The sequence below is a fragment of the Anomalospiza imberbis genome, chromosome 14 (assembly GCF_031753505.1).
Source record: "Anomalospiza imberbis isolate Cuckoo-Finch-1a 21T00152 chromosome 14, ASM3175350v1, whole genome shotgun sequence".
Classification (NCBI taxonomy): domain Eukaryota; kingdom Metazoa; phylum Chordata; class Aves; order Passeriformes; family Viduidae; genus Anomalospiza; species Anomalospiza imberbis.
Genome location: NC_089694.1, coordinates 19,969,836 through 19,992,151, shown reverse-complemented (window position 1 = coordinate 19,992,151; position 22,316 = coordinate 19,969,836). Strand labels below are relative to the sequence as shown.

General features: G+C 48.6%; 2 protein-coding genes and 1 long non-coding RNA gene across 3 annotated transcripts; 1 reads left to right on the top strand and 2 right to left on the bottom strand.

The window, feature by feature from the left end:
* Positions 1–407: 407 nt before the first annotated feature.
* On the bottom strand, positions 408–3,035 carry LOC137482770 (uncharacterized). Its single transcript, XM_068205375.1, has 2 exons — positions 2,220–3,035; positions 408–1,742 (listed from the first exon to the last, which is right to left on the bottom strand). The coding sequence occupies exons 1-2, from the start codon at positions 2,678–2,680 to the stop codon at positions 1,697–1,699; spliced, it is 507 nt and encodes a 168-aa protein (XP_068061476.1). The 5' UTR covers positions 2,681–3,035; the 3' UTR covers positions 408–1,696.
* Positions 3,036–9,153: 6,118 nt separating this feature from the next.
* On the bottom strand, positions 9,154–20,230 carry LOC137482771 (UAP56-interacting factor-like). Its single transcript, XM_068205376.1, has 9 exons — positions 20,092–20,230; positions 17,621–17,764; positions 13,823–13,965; positions 12,423–12,547; positions 11,506–11,590; positions 11,035–11,078; positions 10,878–10,952; positions 10,101–10,212; positions 9,154–9,342 (listed from the first exon to the last, which is right to left on the bottom strand). Exons 1-9 carry the CDS (start codon positions 20,159–20,161, stop codon positions 9,247–9,249), a joined length of 894 nt encoding a protein of 297 aa, XP_068061477.1. The 5' UTR covers positions 20,162–20,230; the 3' UTR covers positions 9,154–9,246.
* Positions 12,545–14,659, top strand: LOC137482774 (uncharacterized). The gene is made up of 2 exons (XR_011004204.1): positions 12,545–12,984; positions 13,757–14,659. It is a non-coding gene; the product is annotated as an uncharacterized lncRNA (long non-coding RNA).
* Positions 20,231–22,316: the final 2,086 nt, after the last annotated feature.

The following is a 22,316-nucleotide window of genomic DNA, read 5'->3' as shown; positions in this document are numbered from 1 at the left end:
CTCAGGTGAGCAGGAGCAATAAAGGACTCTGTGATATTCAGCTGCAAAGGAACACTGAGTACAGCTGATGCTCAGACACACACCACACCGTGCTCTGGCAGACAAGACAGAGAACAGACATACTCAGCTGCATCAGGCACATCTCTCCTCTCCCCTCTGCCTGTGAGGCTGTGTTGTTGTCAGAATGTTCAGCCCATTATGCCTCAACAGAGGGAGGTTCAATGTCATCTTCCCAAAACAGCAGTGCTTCACCATCCTCTTTCCAAAGAGCGGGATGTTCATGGTGCTTTTCCCATGCAGAGAGATGTTGTCACTCCCCTTCCCACATGGTGTGATGTTCGCTGTGTTCTTCCCACGCCACTGGATGTCCCCCGTCCCGGTCCCATGCCACTGGCTGTTTACCCTCCTCTTCCCATGCTGAGAGATCTTTGCTGTCCTTCTTCCTGTGCCGCAGGACGTTCCCAATCCTCATCCCATACCGCAAGACATTCGCCGCCCTTGATCCACACTGCTGGAGCTTTGCCATCATCTTCCAGAATGGTGGGAAATTCACCACCATCTTCAAGAACCATGGAAAGGTCACCGTCATCACCAAAAACAGAAGGAAGTTCACTTTGCTCCTCCTCTCCAGCCTTCTTGTCTTTCTCCTCTTTAGCCTCCTCTTTGGAGACACACAGATCTAGAGAAGCCCGTGATGCAGCTTCTGTGCTTTGTGGACAGACAGTAGCATGAGGGACAGGAAGTTGTATCACACTTATGGCCTTATTTATCCTCAGCTACACATCCAGCTGCACTAAGGAGAAATAGCATTCTGGGGTATTCAAAATAACAGTAGGGTAAAGTAGACATTGCCACTTATGGTTGTGAATTAGATACTCCACCATGGCTAAAACCAGCACGCAATCTTCTGTCTGCAAAATCATTCCTGCAGCTGTTTAAAAGCTCTTCAAGAGAAAAGGAGAAAACAGACAGGGATCCCTTAGCTTCTGCTGCTGCAAAGACACTGACAGGAACTTTCAGTCAGCCCACCAGGCTGGCACTCAGTTGCGGCGTTCAGTTTTTCTTTGCCCCGGTCCCAGGCAGCTTGGGGTTGCCCAACTAGCACGCTGCTTCTCGGTGAGACTGGGGCAGCCACGTGGGTGCGGAGCTCTAGGGCTGAACCTCCGCATGGGTCAGCTGTGCTGTAGCCTCACGCTGAGGCGAAATAAAGAGCCAGAGAGAATGGCGCACTTCACCCACGTGGCTGAGAACTCTTTATTTCCTGCATGGCTGCAGTGGTGGACAAAGCAGCTATTCTCAAGTCCGCCCGGGCAAAATGGCGCTTGGGACAAAGGGAATGGGGGTTAAATAGGGGGCGGGCAGACAGGGGCGGAGGCCCCCCTTGCCCAATGGGGACAGACAACAGGGGAGTGATGTGGAACATGGCATCCTATGGGAACATAACAGGGGTGTGTACAGCATTCCAAGACAAATGGGATTACAGAGGTAGGGTGATTGATACAGAACTTTCCATGGGGAAGAAAGGAGTGGTTACAAGACTGACAGGTGAAAGCTCCAATAGCAGACAGCTTGGAGCGAACCATTATGAGGGGAAAAATAGGGGTACAGAGAACCAATCTCACTAACATTTATTAAAACCCCTAACTGGACCAACTCAGAATGCAACACTCGGTTGCAACACACCAAAGATTCCCTTCTACTCATTAAAGGAGGAGGTTCTTAGTAGCCACACCTGAGATGCCCTGCAACGGGAAAAGGAAAATTAACCAGATGCTATCAGGAAAAAAAAACTGCCTGTGGTGGAAAATCCCACGCAACCAGGCAGCCCGGAGAGTGCGTTCTGCTTTCACAATATCCCTCCAGGAGTCCTTTCATTGAAAGCCCAATGCCTGCACGGAGAGCCACCCAAACGCGGAGCCTCCCCGCTGTCCCACACTGCCCTCACCCAGCGGAATCCCCGCTCCTCACCCACAGCGACCGCTCCCGTGTCACCCCCTCAACTGCCCCGACAGCCCTCCCCTGCCACCGCGCGGATCCTCCCGCTGCATCCCCGCACCCGGGCCCACATCTGCCACCGCCCAGCCCCAGCGGCCACCACAGCGGGTCCACGCCCCCCGCCCTCAGCGCCGGGCCCGCAGCAGCCCCGCAGGACGCTCGCAGCCCCGGCCCGGCACTGCCGGGCTGCCCGCCTCCTCCAGGGCCCGCTCCAGGCTGCGCACCGTGTGCGACTGCGGCAGAGCTGCTGCGCCCCAGTGCGGCCCGGACGAGAAGGAGAGAGTGAGGTGCGCGGGGATGCCGAGCCCCGCCGCTCCGCTCCCAGCCGCCGTCCCGGTCTCGCTGCCGTTGTTGCCGCTGCCGCCCCCCTGCCCGGCCGCCATCTTGACCGGCCCCTCCACAACAACAGCCGGGACCGCTGCGCAGGCGCCGCGGGGCCCGCAGGGGGCGCCGCGGGACAGGGCGGGGCTTCACGGCGCCCCTCGGCTGTGCCAACCAATCCGCGGGGGCAGCGGCACCGAAGGGCGGGGCTTCCTGAGGGGGCATACGGCAGTGTGCCCGAGGGCTCGTGTGCCGCTAGGGGACGCTGCCTGGAGCTGAGGGAGCGGGATCGGGGTCGGGAACGGGAATAGGATCGGGACCGGGACCGGGACCGGGACCGGGATCCTCTTAGCAGTGGAGGCATCCCGGGAGCGGGGGAAGCCCGGGAGGGAGGGTCCCGCAGCCGGGACGGGGGCGGGCGCGGGGGGCGCCGTTCGGGAGGCTGCGGGGAGGATTCGGAGCCGAAGGAACGCGGGGAACATCGGCTCGGCAGCCCCGGCTCTGCTGCGAGCTTGGCCCTGCCAGGCCGCGGGGCCGCTCGGCTCTGCCCGCTGCCCTCATGCACCGCTCGGCGGTGCCGTCGCCTCTGCCCCGGCACTGCACAGCATCGGCCGCTCCTCAAGCCTGCAGCTCTCCTGCGCCGGCAGCACCACAGCCTCCGTGGCCTCTGCCTCGCAAACCCGGGCACCGGCAGGGAAATTCCCTCTCTAGGGGGTATGGAAGAGACTGGCCTTCAGCCAGCAACACTCACTGACGTGTTGAGCCGTTATTGATCACAAAAGGATCAGACCTGAAATATGATGTGGCTGGTGTCTGTGTGAAATTCAGCAGAACCAATGAGCCAGGATCTCTGAGCAGGTCCTGAAGAGTGAAGGGCTCAGTCCTGCAGTGCAGTGCTGTGTGCATTTGGGCATCACCCTGTCCTGGCACACAGATTGCCCTTCCAGCAAAGAGCTCAGTGTGCAAAATGCAGCTCTGGGGGGAAGGGATCCCATAGTCACCTGCAAATAGTGTGGTTGTCTGCCTCCTCTGGCCTTAGCTGTGGGTACTTGTGGGGGCTCCGGGATTCAAGCTTTCAGATGAATATCTGCCAATCAGTCTGACTGGGCCAGAGTTTCTGCTCTTGCCCTGAAAAAAACCGATCATTCCCCAGATTCACAACAAGAAAATCAGGCCAACCTGTATAAACACTGCTGACTGCTGCCCTTGGTTGAGGTTCCAGCCAGAGAGGGTGGAGGATGAATAAACTCAGACTGGTGTTGGGCCAAGTGTGTAGGATGATTTTGCCTGCAGACATGGAGCAGGAGGCACAGTGGCTCTGCAGAGCAGGGGCCAGGACCAACTCCAGCACATAAACATTAAAGATCGTTGCTCTAATTTTCCAAAGTGTGTGGCACGGCACAGGCCCAGCTCAGAGATGCAGACTGGTTGTCCTCCCTCTCAGCCACATCACCAGCCTCTTGTTCTTTAGAGCCCAACTTAGATAAAGGAAGAGGTTAAGCTCACTATGTATGAAATGGGCCTGACAAATTCCCAAAGAGTTAAAACATTTTTTTGTCACCAGAGTTCTCACATATTAGGGGCCTTTTTATCTTTAACCAAATACTCACTGTACCTGCAGGTGCCCACACAAAAAGCAAGCCAAGCTTACTCAGTCTTCTCAGACACACTCTCACATCTTCAAAGGAACTGAAGTTTCTCGTACCGTAGGCTGGAAGCAATGTCTGAGGCTTTTCCTAACCGCTCACCAAAAATTCCCAATCTGCAAACTGTCTTGAGCAAATTGCTGCTGACTCAGGCAAAAGCTTGAAAGCTGATTGCATGTTCCTGTGGTAGAGCAGATTTACCTGTGGGGGTCATTTATCACCTCCAGTAACTGCAGAACCAGAACAGATGTCTGGAATGCTATGGTCTAATTACTTTTTTATATAATTTCACAGCCTTTCCACAGTTCTTTTTTCCCATGCATTCCTTTCTTTGTCATTTCACAAGCAAAACCTGAGTTACTAGTCTAGTGGCAAAAGGCTCCCCAAACCATCCTTCCTGGCATAATGAGCAGTAAGCCTTAGCTGTGCTATCCCTCTGTTTTTCCTATAAAACAGAGACTGTTGCATTTTCTTGATTATGGAAGTTGAGTAGAGGAAGAGGTGGAAATGCTCAGATGTCATCATGAGACTGCGCAATACAAACATATTTTCTTGCAGCCATGCCAGACAGTTGAGTCTCAGGAGTTTGAAAATTTCTGAAAATCCCACACTTCCATGAAGAGCTTCCACTTTGAAAGCCTTTGTGGTCACACACATCTGCTCCAGATGAGATGAAAACTCATAAAGATATGACTTCAACAGATTTAATGTTAATGCCTCAAGGACTGAGATCTAGATCAGGCTTTGATCTATCTAACTTTCAACATGGAATGCAAGATGTGGTTACTCACAACTCTTGCAGTGAGGTAGCCCTTGGTACAGCAGGCCCAAGCCATGCTCAGAACAAGGGACTGAGAGCTGTGTGCCCATCCTGCTGCTCTGCCTGCACTGCTGCTCCTCTTCTCAGCCCTGCTCAGCATCATCGCTAACAGACCCAGAGTTCCCCAGGGCACTGCCTTCTGCAGAGAGCCAGACAGGATTAGCTGTAGCATTGGTGTGAAATTGATTATGACAGCAGGGACAGCAAGAGTGGAGTCCTTGGTTACCTTTGTCACTCTGCAGCATGTGCTGCAGGCTGTGTCCCAGGGCAGGCTAGTGCCTGTGGTAAGGACATCAAAGCACAGTGACAAGCCGAGGTGCTGCCCATGGCATTGTGCAGAGTGATGCTCCCTCGACACCTCCACAGTGCTGGCAGGCCTCTGCCAGGCCACACAAGCTCTCGCACCTGTGGCCAAGCAACAGGAATTGTCAACAGCAGGGAGACCCCTGAAGCTTTCGGTGTTCCTGAGTAAAGTCCTTGAGGTGAACACAAAGCAGGGGTTTGTCAGTCTAGATTGCCATTTGCTTAGAGAAACTAAATCCTCCTGAAATGTCGGCACTGACCTTTTTTTCATCCTTAAGACACTTCCTTTTGCTTTAAGCAATTAAACAAGAGCTTTCCTACTGTTCCTGCTCACTCAGTACTCCTCTATAGGTGAGACACTGTTCCTTCAACACTCCCATGATCCTGGTGCCATCTCCTTGATGCCTCTTAAAATCCTTTGTGTTTATGTTGCTTATCAGCACATGCTCTATGTGTCATGGATATTGCTTTTCTACTTTGAGACCTGCAGTTGTGCACAGGCAGTTAAAATAATCTCCAAACACCTGGATTCAAGATTCATACTAAAGTGGCACTGGCTTGAAAGTGAATTAAGCAAATTATACATATATTCCTTCTTAGATCAAAAGGCAAATGCCACTCTATCTCTGCTAAAGGGCAGTCATTTATCTGAAACACCATTTTAAAGAGCTAGAAATAGTTCCAAATAGTGCAACATCTGATGCTTGAATAGAAAAGAAGCAAGCAGGATTCTGTCTAGCTGCCTTGGCAAGCAACATCTGTGGCAATATCTTGGCAAGCAGCTGAACTGTGTCACACGAATACCCTTCCCGAAGGACTGGCAAGCCCTGTGCAGCAGTTCACCCTGTTGACAACAACGGGGATTATTCTGTTAGAGACAATTATTCTGTGGGTTTTATACTGTGGCAGAATGAGTTATTTTATGTCTGTTGGGCTGAGCTCACACTGTGCCCTTTCCCAGTATGTTTTAATGTGATGGTTATGCATTTTGGCTGCTTGTGAATTCAGTGCAAAGCCTGTTTTATCTCCTGCTACATAAAAAGTCACCCAGCACTGCAAGGGAATCAAGCTAGGGAAAAAAAAGCAGTTTTTACCACCTAAGCCCTCAATATAAATTTAAAGAGTGGTTAAAAGTTTATAAGGTACAGATTGCTAAGAACCATTTCTTTGGAGAATAGAAACAGGGTGCGATCTGAACAGCAAAAGGATGTTTCCCACTCAGCTATTCTTTCAGGACTGAATGGCTCCATCCCTTTGCAACCTGACTGAAGAAGTCCTCAGGTTTTCCTAGCAAGTCTGCCATCTTCTGTCCATATTTATAGTCGAGAGGCAACTGAAATTAGGGATACTGCTATTTATGATAGTGTTTCTTGTTCAAATTTTAACTTCCATGACATACAGACTATTTGCAGGAAGGGATGATGTCTCCTATAGAGTTCATTAACCTGGGTGTTGGGGTGCATTTGTTTAATTCTGAACATACTTGTTTTGGTTTGGAAACACAGGTGTCTGCTAAGGAAGGCAGGAGCCTCCCCTGAAATGGAAAAATGTAGACCCCTTCCCTCTGAATTGTTATAAAGTTGAAATTAAGGGGGGCTCTCAGGCAAAAATATGGAAGCAGGAATAACAGTTCTTTATTAGGGAAGAAAAAAAAAAAAGATAAACAATGCAGTGAACCAAAACAACACTGACAGATTCAGAATACAACCTGACACCCCGCTATCCAGGGTGTTGGCTGCAGTCCAACTGGAATTGTGGCTGCAGTCAGGTGTGGTTTTGTTGGAGCAGTGATCCTGTAGAAAGAAGGGTGTAGTCTTCCTGTAGTGGAAAAGGCAACTGTCCTTCTGGGAAATCCAGTGCAGGAAAAGCTGTGCTGGTGTTCCACAAACTCAAGATTATATCCAGGTAGGAATGCTTGGCTCCTCTGTCTGAGCAGAGCATCTCCCAGTGGGATGTTATAGTTTTTATCAGTCATGAAGTGACATTCAATGGCCCATTATCAGCAGATGTCTCCTCTGAGAGAGGATTGCTTGTGGAAGAGATAAGGAAAACTGCCCTCTTAACAGAAGACAACTGCAATACAGATGGCAAATGGAATATATCTTGCTTCTCAATCTGGGACAATACTCAGAGCCAGGACTGCTCTGATAATTTTGCCAGTAACGTTCGAGGCATAAGAGATGACAGCGAAAATTTTACAAAATACCTATTGAAAACCTCACACTGCCTTGGAGCCAGCTTTTAAAGCAGTAAACGTCCTGCAGATGTGTCGGGTCTCACTCCCTGATTGGGGTGGCCCAGAAAGGTGGAAAAGTCTCTCCTCCAACCCGTGCCTCCAAAGAAAGACTCAGTAGTCTTCAGTCGTCCGGTCTCAAGGTAGTTTATTGTATGTTATCCAAAAGATTTTCTTCCTGAACTGCTGCGGTCCATTCAGCAGTCAGACAAAGGCACACTCTGACACCCAGGGGGCTGGTGCCTTCTTTTATATCATACATTACGTATTAAATGTTTATGGTTTTCCCCAATGCCTATCACCTATATTGAACAGTGACTTTCTACTCTAAACTAATCTGAGAGTGCCAACATCACCAAGAACACGGAGGTTAGGAAGGAGAATGAAAGAGGACAGGGCACACCCAAATCCCTCCATCTTAGAACTTCTGACCCCCATGTACAAAACTCAAACTCCTCCGTACAAGGCCTAAAACCCCCTTGTACAGCACTCAAAAATTCTTCCTTTCACTTTGTGACTACTTCTACTATAATACCTAAACTTTTATGATTTCTTGTTCTTCTTGCAAGGTTGGTAAATTGTTCCAAGGATCAGATTCAAAGCCACAGGGGTCTGTGGCTGCATTCCAGGGGCTCAAATGCTTTTGACCTGGGCCTGGAACATCCAAGAGTGTCCAAGGGACATTCTGGGTTCCAACACAGATGGGCACTAATTTCCCCCAAAGCACCAGCCCATGCAGTGTCACTCTGATAAGCTGAACTTGCACCAAAGTGCTGTTGAAGAAAAGGAAATAACCAGAAGGTGACATTTGACAAGGTAAGTTTTTTATTCACTGCCCTGGACTCATACAGCATTGCTTCTTCAATTAACAACATTTCACACTTTCTTATAAAACCAATGCCAAGTCCAGTCTCTTGTTAAAGATGCTTGGTGTAAAATGTAAAGTAGTCTATAAAATATTTCCTGTTATAAGTATAGCTTAGAGCCCAGTAACAGGCTGTGTCCAGCATGTTCAGTGCTGGGTTCCAGCAGTGAATGGAGAATGGAGGAGTTACTCAGGGTTGATGTAGGGCTTCATTAACAAATGTCTAAACCCAGCTCATTAACATCTCACCCAATGTTTATCAGAGGGCTGCTGCGGATTTGATTATGCTGCTGCTTTGAGCATGGGTGGAGCTGCAACTACAAAAACCCTAATGCAGAACTACTCAGCACTGGAAAATGTGATCTGGGCTGGGGCAGCCTGTCTTGCTCCATGCTGAGGACAGTGACTCCAGCAGCACGGCACGGCATGTCTCACCCCATCCCTGCAGCAGCAGTCAGAACAGCACAGCAATCCACAGAGAAATGAAAGGTGCTCAGGCTTGACTGTCAGGGCAAAGCAACAGGTTTTCAGGGTGGAGAGGTCTTACACTGCAAACCTCTGGGCAGGGATGCCTGCAAGCACAAGTGGGCAATTAGGTGGATGCTGGTGATTGTGGGCAGCTACAGCATCTCCACTTTCCTCTGTCTCCCATGTGGGCAAGCACAGCATCCTCAAACCCTCCTACCCACCAAGCAATGTAGGGAAGGCTCCATGGTACACCCTCCCACTATCAGCCATCACTCTGGTCAGCACAGGGTACCCTGGCATGGCTGGTGCCACATGGCTGGTGCCAGCCCTACAGCTTTCCAGCAGAGCTCTCCCAGCAAATCCATCTCCACTCATCCCCCTCCACCACCTTGCCCATGTCCCACCTGCCTTGTGCTCTGGCCTAAACTCTAATCCTGCCTGATCCCTGCCCTCAATCACTCATTCACTCTGTGTGTAAGGAAGGAGACAGCACATTGCCAAATCAGCTATCTCAAAGGGAATCTAGCGACTTTTATTGAGGCCTTGTCATGGAGCCTGGACTGTCACAGGCAGCCCCTGTGACGAGCACGCGGTCCTAAGGCATGGTGACCATCCGTCCGGCGCTCCTGGCCGCTGTAAAGCGCCTCTTATTCCTCAGACTAGAGAACCTCTCATCCAGCGTCAGGCTGGTCTGCAGGGGAAAGCGAGAGCGAGTCAGTCCCTTGTCTTGTGGCAAAGCACAGCCAAACTTGTAGCAGGGGGTATTGATTAGAGCCTATCAGTCAGGTTGGTGATTCACAGCTGGTTAGTCAATTAAACCACTCAGCACACAGAGACAGGGAGCTTGACAGACTGTGTGTGGCTGGAAAACCTCCAAGCAGCTCCCAGCCCCAAGACACAGGGCATCCTCGGCAAGAACAGGAGCAAACAGATGGCATTTGAGTACAAGGCATCAGGTAAAACCAAACCGTCCAGACAAGAAACGCCGGCAATGAAGAAGGTGGAGTGGGGTTTCTCAGGTGCCCCAAGGCTCTTGGACCATACTTCAGTGTAAAATGTGACACCAAGAAGGGCACCAAAGCAAAGAGCGAGCAAAGCCCAGAAGTGCCATGTGTCTCTGAGGAATGGGAAGCACTGACAGTGAAACAGTCCCCTCTGGCCAGGACTACTCATCAGGAGGACCTCCCTGCTCCAAGCAAGCACATGGACAGGCCAAGACAGGCCATCAGAGTGGGGAAAACTGGGCTGAGTCTGTAGATGCTGAACAGTCTTCTCAAGTGCCTTCAGTTTTGTGAGCAACTTGGCCAACACAGCTACAGGACTTTCCTCCCAGGTTGTGTTAGATAAACCCAGCTGGCAGCCCCAAAAACCTGAGTGTAACATTAACAGCTCAGTGGCAGGGCTGCTGCAGGGAGCCAAGTGCCTCCTCTCCGGTCGACAATCGTCTACCTGGTTGGCCATGGCGCGGAAGTTGAATCTCAGCAGCACCCCCTTGGGCTGGGGCTTGGCCACCCGTGCTGGGGGTCTCTGGCTTCGCAGGAATGGGCGCTTGGATCCAGGCCTGGGGAAAGGACAGAGCTGCAGTCACTCAGGATGCTAAGGCAGCTCACTTCCCATCCTCTGCAAATCAGCAGAGAGTAAAGGACACACCCACAGACTCCACCCATCCCATGTTGTGTCGGACCCCTGGCAAAGCCAGGAGAGCAGCCGTGCAGGTGGAGTTCCAGCACTGGGGCCTGTCACATCCAGGCTATTGAGGGGTGCTCTCTGCACCCAGAACATGAACAATGCCCTCACCCACCCTTCTCTCTGCCCCCAGCTGGGTGCCAGGTCCTGCAGCTGCCCCTTTCCAGCCTCTGAGCTCCTCTTACACAGGAAGCACGAGGTCTGAGGTCTCCCTTTGGGGCACGCTGTTTCTCCCAACACTCCACAACCAGCACAACCAGCCTGCCACCTCTTCCCACAATGGTGTTTCCATTTCTCCTCACTCTGCATATCAAATGAGGGCATGGTAATTACAGATTACCATGCAATTACAGGTAAATACGGGAAATTTGTATCTCCTTCTGGTATGCTGGGAAAGGAACCAGACATCATTTGCTAACCATTTTGGGTCTGAACCATTCACTGCACAGTCATTACAGAAGTGAAGCTGCAATAATGCTAAAGGAACTTGCAATGGCTTTTGTAGGGCTCCCACCCTAACAAATCATCTCATTTACTTACAGGCTGGGCTGGCCCACCTGGGGGTTAACCACAGAAACCGTCAGAATTGCTCCCAGGCTGGGTTTCACTTGCCACCTGCCAAGACAGGGAGATTTATCCAGCTTCAAGTCTGAAAGAGCACTGTCATATTTGCATTGTGCCCTTGTTCCCCAATTACCTTCTCATCCTTGGCCGTTTCCCTTCTCCTTGAGAATCCATCTGCTGTAAAATATATTTAAAAACAATTACTTTAAAGATTTAGCTCTCAGAAACAGTGATTCCTTTTCCAGGGTTTTGTTTGGTGTATCTGAAGAGCTCCTTTCTTGTGAGTTGTCAAGAAACATGCTAATTTGGGGTTTCCCACTGGCACAGTGATGCGTATGCGGTGCCTTCACCTTGCCCTGTTTGTGCTACTCTATGAACTGCAAGGTTTATTTTAACCACCCTTCCAGGATTTACTTCCCAGCTGCCAGAATACCAATCTGCATTCAAAACTGCCTGCAAATAGCTTCCTACCAATACATGCAGCATTCAGGTCTTCCACCTCTTTCCCCCAGTTGCTTTTGGAAGCAAATCTACAACTGGGCTGGTAAAACATGAAGGTTTGTCACTACCAGCAGACTGCAGAGGAAATGTCTCAAATACTGACCCCTCTCTGGAAGCGGGCTTTGGAGAACCATTGCTGTACCTGCTTCTGCTGCAATGCCGATCCCCTGATCAGCAGGAAAGGCCTGCTGGTAAAGAAGAGAGACAAAGAGGTGAGGATGATACAAGGTCTCTCTAACATTTAATGTCAAAATACCTAACCCAAGCTGGTCTTAAAAAGCAGTGTAAGAAGCAAATGAGGTTGTGTGTTACCAAGTTCAGCCCAACAGGTTTTTCTGGCAGCAAAGGATTTCAGAGGAACTTGATTTTCTGCTCAAATGAGGCAACAGTTTGTGTGTTCTGAGTTTTTCTCATTAAAAGTAAAAAGCATGTGAGGAAAATCATAGAAAAAAATCAGGTCATAAAGGACCTCTCAATGTTATTCAGTCCCTGGTCTGCTCAGAGATGAGGAAGGATTGCAAGGAGCTTCCTTTCAAGCTCAGAGAACACAATGATCTTGATGAGACAGGCACCGAGACAGTGCCCAGCACCTGGCACACTGCTTCCCTCACAGCTCCTGGAGCACGGTCTGCTCCTGCAGCCCCTCACTGGGACAGACACCCTGTCTCTGCCCATCCCTATAGGCTGGAATCAGTATTTCCTGCCTGTATGAAAATAAATGCTATTTCACCCTTCAAAAGTGTTTCCCAAAACAATGAAGTTTATTAAAAATACAAAGGTCATATTTTCTGTGCTTCCTGAAATAAATTCACAGATTAATATTGGCATTATTAACTATAAGCATGAGGTTGTTTTCTTTCCAGGTGCCTTCCTATCATAGCCAGGGGTATTTTTCTGGTGCTGCACATGCACATGGCTGTAGCCACACCCAGTTGGCACATACAGAGAGAGGAATCCAATGAGTTGCACAGCTAAAAACCACTGAAAACCAAAATAACCCAGAGTTGCCAAAGATTTTACCTTCTCCCTGGGGCGCAGATGCTGGCAGTATCTGCTCTGAATCTTTTGGTGCCTGGAGATGGCTGTGGCTGTTCCTCCTGCTGCCCACTGCTGCTTTTGGCAAAAGCGTTGCTCTTCTTGGTGCCCTGAAAGAGCAGTGAGACCTCAGCAGCTGTCACCTGCAGCACAATCTTGGTACAAGAACAGGTGGTGAGGGCAAGGGACAGCACACAAGATGCTGCTCTCCTCTGACACTGCTGTCAACAATCAGGGGGTATGCCTCGCTTCCTGCACATGGAACTACAAGTGCCAGGGAGAATGTTTTGTTCTAATGCTGCAGAAACCAAAGAAGAAAAAAAAAGATCAGTCCATGCAGAGCAAATCTCACAGAATCTGTGCATTACAGCCCTGCTCAGGTTTCCTTCTGGTCACCAGCTTTCTTGTCTGGACACGCGCATTGCCTGGACCACACCCTGATGCATGAAACACACCAGAAGACCCCTCAGCAGGGTCTGTCCTGCAGTTCCAACACACACTGCCCCAGGCTCCAGCCTGGTGATTTCTGTGGGACAACTACCATCATGTTAGTACCAACTAACTGAGGTCTATTTCCATATTCTTCCCCCTTGGTTTATTCCTGCAAAGTGGAAGCTACTGTAGAATTCCGCCTCCTAGCAACTGCTTATTACTCTCAGTAAATACCAGCCACACTCAATATCTGGGTCAGCCTGGTCTTTCTTTTCAGGAATAACCTTACTCCTTGCACATGCATGCTCACTTTAGAGCTTTCTTATTTATACCCCTACAACACAGTCACTAAATGCACCATCCTGTTCAGCACTTGCATTTTTTTAAAAGCTTACCGAACATCTATGACCTCCTAAGTGAGTGGATTTTCATCAGTGCAGGAAAACCCAGCTGCCTCTCACACTATCTGTCACAGTAGTGGGAAGCAGTGTCTCTGGTGGAAAGTATATCTCTGAACCAGAGTCACCTGACAAGTCAGCAAGTCTGTCCTTTGACTTCACATGAACTTGAAAAATGCTCTGGGTGGAGAACAAATAACAAAGAATCTTACGCACATCCTCTAAATTATAATAGTAAGATGGGATGCCATGGAATTAATTTTTATGGAAATATATTTAAGCCTTTTCATACCAATTTAAAAAACATCTTTTTTAGCAAAACCCATGGGAACTGATCAGTAAAATTATGCTAAGTCAGAAGCTTTATAAAACTAACTGTAAAATTGCTATTCCATATGCATGTCTGTACTCGCCTATGCATACAAATGCTGTGCACAGGCATTTAAAGATGGTGTTTTTTATTTAGATTGTTCTTTGGGGATGATCCAGGATCATAAAATTGAGCAGATTTCTACATTACATTAGGGAAAAGTCATACCTTCCTTATTCCCCTACCTCCTGAGCTGATGCCTGGCGATTTAAAGGGCTCACTCCATCAAATGCAGCAGCTGCTCTTCTCTTGTGACCAGGCAAAGCATTCCTGAATTGTCTCTGATTGAATTGCTGCTGTCCAAACCCTCTTCTGAAACGGTTAGGTCCTAAAAACAAAGCCCTCTTACTTTAGCATCCTTCAAAATTCGGTTTATGATTAGTTTTGTAAATAGATTACAAGGTTAACAATGTGAAACAGGAGTATCTACAGAAATAGTGGTGCAAAAGTCATACTCATTCATATTAAATAATTAATGTTTCCAATGTCTCTCTAGTACTCTTATTGTATATAGGACTGCCATACACATTATTTGATGTGAAAGAAAAAAGAAGAGAAAAGCCTTTCACAATTCTTATTCTTCATAAAGACAGGACCACCTACATCAGGAGACCTGTCAATCTGTTGTCAGAGCTCACACTGCTATGAATTAACTATGAAACAGAAAAAGCATTTAGATACAGATATACACATGATTAAGCATGCCAAAGCCAACCCCACAGCAGCCTGAAATAACTCTGAGGGCCCACATCATAGTATAATTTTTATATTTATTTATTTATTTTCTTTTAGCTTGACACACCACAGCTTCTCATATTGAAGGGGAAGCCTCCTGTTGCTCTTTTATGATACACACACACCCACTGTCCATCCTGCATTTAACCTTCTCCCCTTAGCCTGCTGATGATTTTGAAGAGTGCTGAAGAGCTGAGCAAGAGGAAAGCCCTGTCAGACTGAGGCACAGTGCTTCCAAACCTAATTACTCCACATAATAAAATTCTGTAGTTGTAATGACTCAGAAAGTTTCTGAATCACTGTGTGAGCTGACACAGGCACAACAATAACAATCATAAACCCACAGCTGGAATGCCAAGATGGAGTTTATTTCTGTTACCTCACAAACCAGCAGATCCCTGAAGCAACACGTAAGCAGAGCCACTTAGTCACCAGCACCATTAAGCTTGGCCCAGTGTTGGAGAATCACCAGGCTGCCCTTCACACCAGTTTATCAAGGTTTTGCCTGCATAGGGTCACCACCACGCTGTGTTCTGATCTCTGTACCAAGGCAGGGAGCTCAAGCATGTCCAGACAGGTGCCCCAAGTCCACCAAACACCTCCATTAGACATTCTACTTCTCAATGCACACAGAGGGTGAACAGCAGTAGATGTGTGTTTTCCTTCACTGCTGCTTCAGACTTGGCTATCCCCAGCTGCAAGGTCACTTAAGCTCCTCTGTTTTGAGCCCATTCCCCCCAACAGCTGCTATAGCAGTGAGATGTACCCACACCTGGGGGCTGTATAAATTAGGCACAAATCTGTGCATGGCAGAGGGCACTGGGAGTGCACTCAAACCTGGATCTCACAGCAGAACCTCACTGACACAAACCACAGAGCAGTGAGGTGCATATATTGATCTTACATCATCAAATGCTACATGACAGCAATTTATACTGCCTTGGAGCAACTGGAAATGAAGTGTTCTGAGGAAGCAGTGGCATTGCTGTGAGGGGCCACAACTGCCACAATGAATGAAGACTCCAGTCTCAGGGTGTAACACCAGCCAGCACCAGCTGGAGCTGCCTACACTGGAACATGCTTGAAGATGATTTGAGCTGCTCTGGCTCTAAAACAGAAGGGCACCAGTACAGGCCCTTGGGAAGCAGATACCAAAAACCACGTTGGGGTGCTTCATGCCCCATGGCCAGAAGTGCTGGTTGGGAATGTGCACAAAAACACAACACAGTTCACAAGCTCTGGGGCCAGTTGTTATTTCCTTTGCAGACAATGCCCTCTCATTGTAGAAGTGCAGGTGTGTAAATGTTCCTCTCATGACAAACATTCAATTTCGGCCAACTGTTTCTTTTTGACCACGTGTGGACTTGCTGTAGTCAACGTCCCTTTGATTTTTTTCTCCTTCTTCTATTCCCCCAGTCTGTTTTAGCCCCGCCTTGTTTCTCTTCAGCCACCACCCTGGGCCTGTCCCTATCTCTTGCCTATTTGCTGGGCTGCTCTCCTCCTGGACACCCAGCTTTGCTGCACAGCTCTCCTACACCCTGGAGAGGACGGCTGCAGAAGGCAGCCCTGACTAGATAATCGTGTCCCTGTCAGTCTGTTCCTATTAGAGAGCCTATGCTCAGCAGTGCACTCAGGCACAGCTCACTCAACACAAATAACACATGACAGAGCCATCAGCTTCCAAGGGGGACCCCATCACACCAGCTGGGGACCAGGGCCTTGCTCTGTCATCTGTATCCTGAAGTGTGACATGTGGGAGGCTTCATGTCTGCAAAAGGCCTGGCAGATGTTTAATAATGTAAGAACATTTCAATAAAACCCCACAGCATCAGCAGCTGGGGAAGAACCCCCCCACACACATCTCATGTTTGGGTGTGAGCTCAGAGCCTGGCTCTGAGCACACCTAGGATGGCCAAAAGGCACCTCTGCTCAGCCAGTTCAGAGTGGGAGTAAGTTCCCATGTCTGACAGACTCTTTTTTCCAAGGACATTTGAAATTCAAATTTCTCGTCATTAAAAATCATCTTTCCCCCTCTAGGAAAAAGGTTTAAGCCATATTCTAAGAGGAATTAACAGCTCTTTGCTTGCTGGTTTAATCAGCATAACACCCTTCCCCCTCCTCTGTCATTACAGTGCTGGGCTCCTCAGAACATCATTTTGATAATGGTTATCACATCTCAGCCCAGAACGGACTGCATTTCAGCAGGGACCAAAGTGAACTGAGCCCCTGATGAATTATGGGCTAAATTCCCAGTCATGTTGAGCTTCCCCAAATTGCTACTGTCAATCAGCACCACACAGCATGGCAAGTCTCTGCACTTGGCAGGGCTGAATTCAGACTCATTGAAAACCTATAAAATACTAAAATTAGCCAAAATAATTATATAAATTAACAGAAAAGCTCTCCCATCTAAGAAATAGGGAAAAAATATTTTATTGGACTTGCCTCTGGATGCAGTAATTGCTTGAGTGCGGGAGAATACCAAAGCCTGTGGGTTTTGACAGAAAAATCAATTTGCTAAGGACATTTATCACCATTATGATTTGAACTAGAACAATCCTCAGTAAGGCACTGTGAGGTGGACACCAAGGACACAAAGGTCAGAGGCAGAGCAGAGACAAGCAGGGTATTTCCCAGTGATCCCACTATCCTGAGCTGTGATTGGCACTCCAATATAAGACTGAAAAGATATTTCTGCAAAATATCACTAAAATCTTCAGGGAGTGATTTAGCAGTAATTAAAAAAAAGTTCATAGAGATGTCATTTCACGCAGCAGATAACTATGTTTTGTAGGTAAAAGCCAGTGGAACAAAACAAAGGTGTGATCACTTGGTATTATAAAAAAACCTCACCATAAAAATAACATGCTTGGCAAAAGTGACAATTTAGCTTCAATATCTGAGCTATCAAATACAGTTACTGAAGGGGTAATTTGGATAATTAAATCTGCTCTGGTAAAATGAGGATTAAGAACAGACATAATTAAAATATGCAAAGCCAAGGGGAATAGAGGATATTAAGGCACTTTAAATTAGTAATTCATGAGAGTAGAAGGGAGAGAAATGGATGAATTATGCTCTGAAAGGGCCCTGATATTCCATTGTTATGGAGAGAAAAGCTAATCAGGGCCTGAGCGCAGCTTATACGTACACAGAAATTGGAAAGGAGAAGGATTTAAGAGACGGATTTTGCTAAAAAATGCATTTCCCAGCCTGGCCAGCCTCTGCTGTCTCAAGTACCCATCTACCTTGCAAATTCCTCTGCTTCCAGGCTCGGTATCTGGGCCACCCATACCCGGAGGCTGAACTCCTGTTCTTGACCTGCTGCCTTCTGCTGTTGTCCAAGGCGCTGGCATCTGTCTGCTCTTTCCTGTGGCGCTTTATGATGTCATCTAGAATGAAATGAGGAGAAATCCATAGAAACTGCACTTTCCACCCACAGTGATTCCCTCTTTGGGTGCTTGGAATTGTCTGTGGACCTTGCTGTTCTGTGAGCTACACTGGGCAGACAATGAAAGATTAAGCTTAGCTTAGAAAGTATAGGATCAATTTACTGGGCTCCTGTGGGCTGGAGATTAGAGTGCAGCAAATTATTTACAAATGTGCCACCATCCGGCACGTCCCCAACACAGGCTGGACAGAGATTTCAGACCCCATCCCCTGAGGGGTCTGATCCTGCAGGCTTCCCACAAGCCTAAGGGAAGATGTTTTTGCAGGGGCACCAGGAGCTCAGTGGTGGGCAGAGAACTTTTTTGAGAAGGTCTGACTTGAGTGGCTGTAGGAAAGGTGGACCAAGTGGGGAGGATGTGACAGTTGTTGAGCTACTTGGATCATGCACAAAGTACTGCCAGATGTAGAGCTCTATGAAGAAACAGCTCAGGCATCTGCATTCTCAATCAGCTGGTCTGCAATCAATGGGATCTTCCTAATTCAAGCTGCTCTGATGAAGAGGAATGGCAAAGGCAAAGGGATGTCTCTTCATTAATTCATATTTTCCAACATTTTCTTCTTTTAACCCCAAATCTTCCAGAAAATACTTTGCAAATAATAAAGGCACATCTGTGAAGCTGCAGGCAAAATGTTTTAACTTGAACGAATTAGCAAGAAATGAAGTGTCCAAAACAGGCCCTTTCCCAGGCAGTGGCTACTCCAGCTCCTTAATGTATCACTGGAGTCAAAGGACAGAAGTACCATCAGCTTTCAGTGGGTGTTTACCATGAATTATCAGACCTTCAGCATTGGTCCCTTGTCATTTCCTATCAAGAAACTCCCGTGTCCTAATGAATACAAAGCCCAAGGAAAAGAAACAAGAGCATGTGTAAGAACAGGCTGCTTTTGTGATTTCTCTTTCAAGTCTGCCAGGAAAAGAATAGGCTGGGAGATGCTAGGCCATGTTCTTGGGATGAATTTGCTAATGGTCTCAGCCAAATGTGCCTTTGGGACATGTGTGATTTGGAGCACAGGATGCTTTGAAGTGTTTTGAAAGCATCCCTGCTCTCTCTGCAGGGAGGCGACCACACTCATCCAAGGGTGGGCTGTCCACAGCATGAGGAAATGAGAGAGGCTGAATGCTCAGGTGCCTGATCTGTCACCCTTCAGTGTCCTTTTTGTTTGGGTATGAGTTGTTACCCTGGCTTTTGTGCCCATAAGCCTGATGAGGTTAACAGTGATGTAATGGACTACTACACAAGGCTGCAAGGGAATCCTGAGAGGTCATTGATGGTACACGTATGCCCTTGAGGCAGAATTAGATCTATGAGGGCAGCTTTAAAGCAACTCCTGCAGTTTGTTTTTTTTTTGCGACTGCTAACTCATGTAAGCAAATGTACCTGAAAGCACAGAAAAACCACCTGATGTTCTTCACCAGAGGTCTCTTGTTTTCCAATTCTGTATTCTACCCTGAGTAAGGTGTATTCTGGATGGAATATGGAGCTGGACTACAGGAGGTCTGACTGACAGAAGCACTGAGGGAGAGGAAAAGCACAGAGAGCATCACACATCAGCAAAGAGGAAAAGGGAGCAGCACTATGGGAGAAAAGTCAATCAAAAATGAGGGATCCACTGTTGCTATAGCTCCTTTTAGAGACATTAAAATAAGGATTTTAATTTTTTAAGGATTTTTTAGAGACATTAAAATAAGCCAAGGGATCAGTTTGAGTTTGCAGTGGAAAATGTTCGTCGTTCCTAACAAATGACTCTTCGCTGGGAAGAAATGACACAAGGTTTCAGCTAGGAAGCTGACCCAATAATAAAAGGTGCTGGTGGACTTTCCTTTCACAGCAGAGACACCAACACGATAATCCACCAAGATCTCTCATCCATGCGTCAGAATCCAGGCCTGGGGGAGTTCATGACAGGGCAGTTGTTGGTTGTTTATGCACAGTCCACATTCCCCATGCCAAAGGAATGGCGAGCATCGGAGCAAGCTGCTATAAATAGCACGGCGAGGCCATGGCTCCCCTTCCGCTGTCACCGGGGTTGCTCTGCGTTAGCCCCCCGGGCCGCCCTCCCTCTCCTGGCTGCTGCCAGCCCAGAGCCGAGCCCGGGATCCCCACACGGCCCCTCTGCCCGTGCTGCCGCCCAGACAGAGGCAGCCGCACGGCGGGACCACCTTCGGCCCAAGCCCGACCTGAGCCATCCCGCACACAGCCATCCCAGCTCCCCCGCCCGTTCGGAGGGCCCGGTCCGGCCCCGCCGCCCGGCAGCGCCCCGCACCTACCCAGGGACATGTCGATCTCCTCGGCCCCCGGCTGCGGCCCCGCCGCGGGCTGCGGCCCCGCCGTCTCCATGGGCCCGGAGCGCTGTGCGCTCACTGCGCCTGCCCAGAATGGGCCGGCCCCGCGGCGGCCCCCGCCCGCCCTGGCCCTCGCCCCGGGCCCACCGGACCCCGCCCCGGCTGTCCCGGCCCTTGTGCCCGAATGCCTTTTCCCAGCACCGAGGGGCCTCTGCGCCGCCTGTGGCCAGCGATGCTCCCTGCCCGCGCTCAGTCCTGCCCTGGCTGCCTGCCCTCCGCACCCTCCCCGGCGATCCTTTCCATCAGCACCTCCACTCCATCTCTCTCTGCCTTAAGCACCGTGCCTCAGCCTCTGGGCTGACACTCTTCCGCTTCTCCCACCCGAATTCTCCTCCTCCGGGGTTTATGGCAGCAGCAGATATATCTTAACAACCCGGCGGTCAATTCTGAGCCATGTGAACGATGGAATGATCTTGCTTCGTTCTGAAGCAAGGCCACTATACGAACAGAGATACTCATGGCTCATATTCATGCTTGAAGTCTGTTCTCATATTTGTGAGCGCCTGGAGAAGGAAGCACCCATTTGGGACTGGTCTTGGGGCAGCATCCCGATCACTCACAGAACTCAGATTTCTCAGGGATCTTTCAGTCTCTGTACCATTGGTTATGGCACCGAAGCTATTCTACAGTTTGAATACAAAATGCAAGCTAAACCATCTTCCTCCACTTTAAAACACAGGTGAAGAAATTAAAAAAAAAAAAAAAAAAAAAAAAAAGATAGAAGAACAATTTCTTCTGAAGTGATATGTGGAATAAATAAATAGACTCCACAACTCGATGTAGTTATGAAGTGGGTATGTATGTCAGCGCCCGGCACAAGTGAGATAGTTCTCCAAAAACTTGTGCCCCAAGCCTCAGTCTGGCCCACATCTTTATTCACAAAGGTGTTCCATATGCAGTACATTACACAACTTTTCCATGCATATTCAACCCCTGGCCCCACCTGTCCTCGCCTCTCATACTAAATAGGTCCACGCCCTTCTGGGCATGCGTGGTTTGCTGTGGTGGTCGCGTGGTGGTCTCTGGTGGTCTCTGAGGCTGAAGATTGTGGTCTTCCTCAGGATTGAACTTTTGAACTTTTCTCCTCTGCGCGTGCGTTTTTGGTCCTTTGGTGCTTATCTGAGTACGTCTGTCGGTCTTGATAAGCTTGGAGACAGAGGAGCCCCTTTGTCTGGGTTCTTTGCATCTCCTGGTCTTCTCTGGCATTGTCCTTTATGCAAGAAGCTTTAGAGATTTGCATTTTCCTATGCCCTTTGTACCATGGCAGAGGTTTCTCAAGTAAAAAGTTAAAATTAATTTATTTTGTTAATTCCAGTGAACTCCAAAAATCTCTATTTCACTTCCAAAGTGCTGCCATGCATCAAGTGAGGAGCATGCTTTTCTCTGAAGTTTCCATAAGATAAATGCTGTGAAATAAACTTTCTCACCATGTACGTAATAGGGGTCCCATAAATAGTGAACAGTGTCTACATGTTTTGTGTTTTCAATACAGTGGTTTTTTTCCACCTTGCACTTCAAATGGGAGAGAAATTTCTACAAGCAGATCAATCAGGGCAAGAATTACCTCCTGGTATCTGTACAGCCCTTGGAAAGATCAAGTGCTTCTGAAAACGTTGGTTTAGGGAGTCATTCTTTCATGAAAGAAAATAATAGAACAGTGCTGAGGGAGCAACAAATAACCTTTGCTGTATTTTGCAGTGACGCTGCAGAATGACCATGGAAGAAGATTGGTGTGAGATGTGAGGAACCGGGGTTGATACCTTGTTTGCAATGTTCTGTGGTACACAAGGTGTGCTGGGGGCTCTGCTGTTCTCTGGGGAACCTGGCTCTAACACTGACGTAGTCCAAGAGCTTTCCTCCAAAGTGAATCCTTGAGATTTCTCAGCAATTTAGCCAGAGTATCTAGATAAGTTGTGGCTGCTGGGAAAGGGCTGGAAGTATCTATAGAAGCCCAGCTTCTAGTGATGTACTAGGAGAGGAGGTTTACAGCTGTATTATTTCCTAGCACCTAAGGAGGGTGCTGGAGCAGGGCTCTGGGCAGTGTCCTGCAAAGCAGCAGCTGTCCAGGGACACGAGGGAAGTGTAATGAACAAAGTCCCCGGTGTTCTGGGCGGGGCAGGGCCTTTTTACTTCCCATAGCAACACTGGGA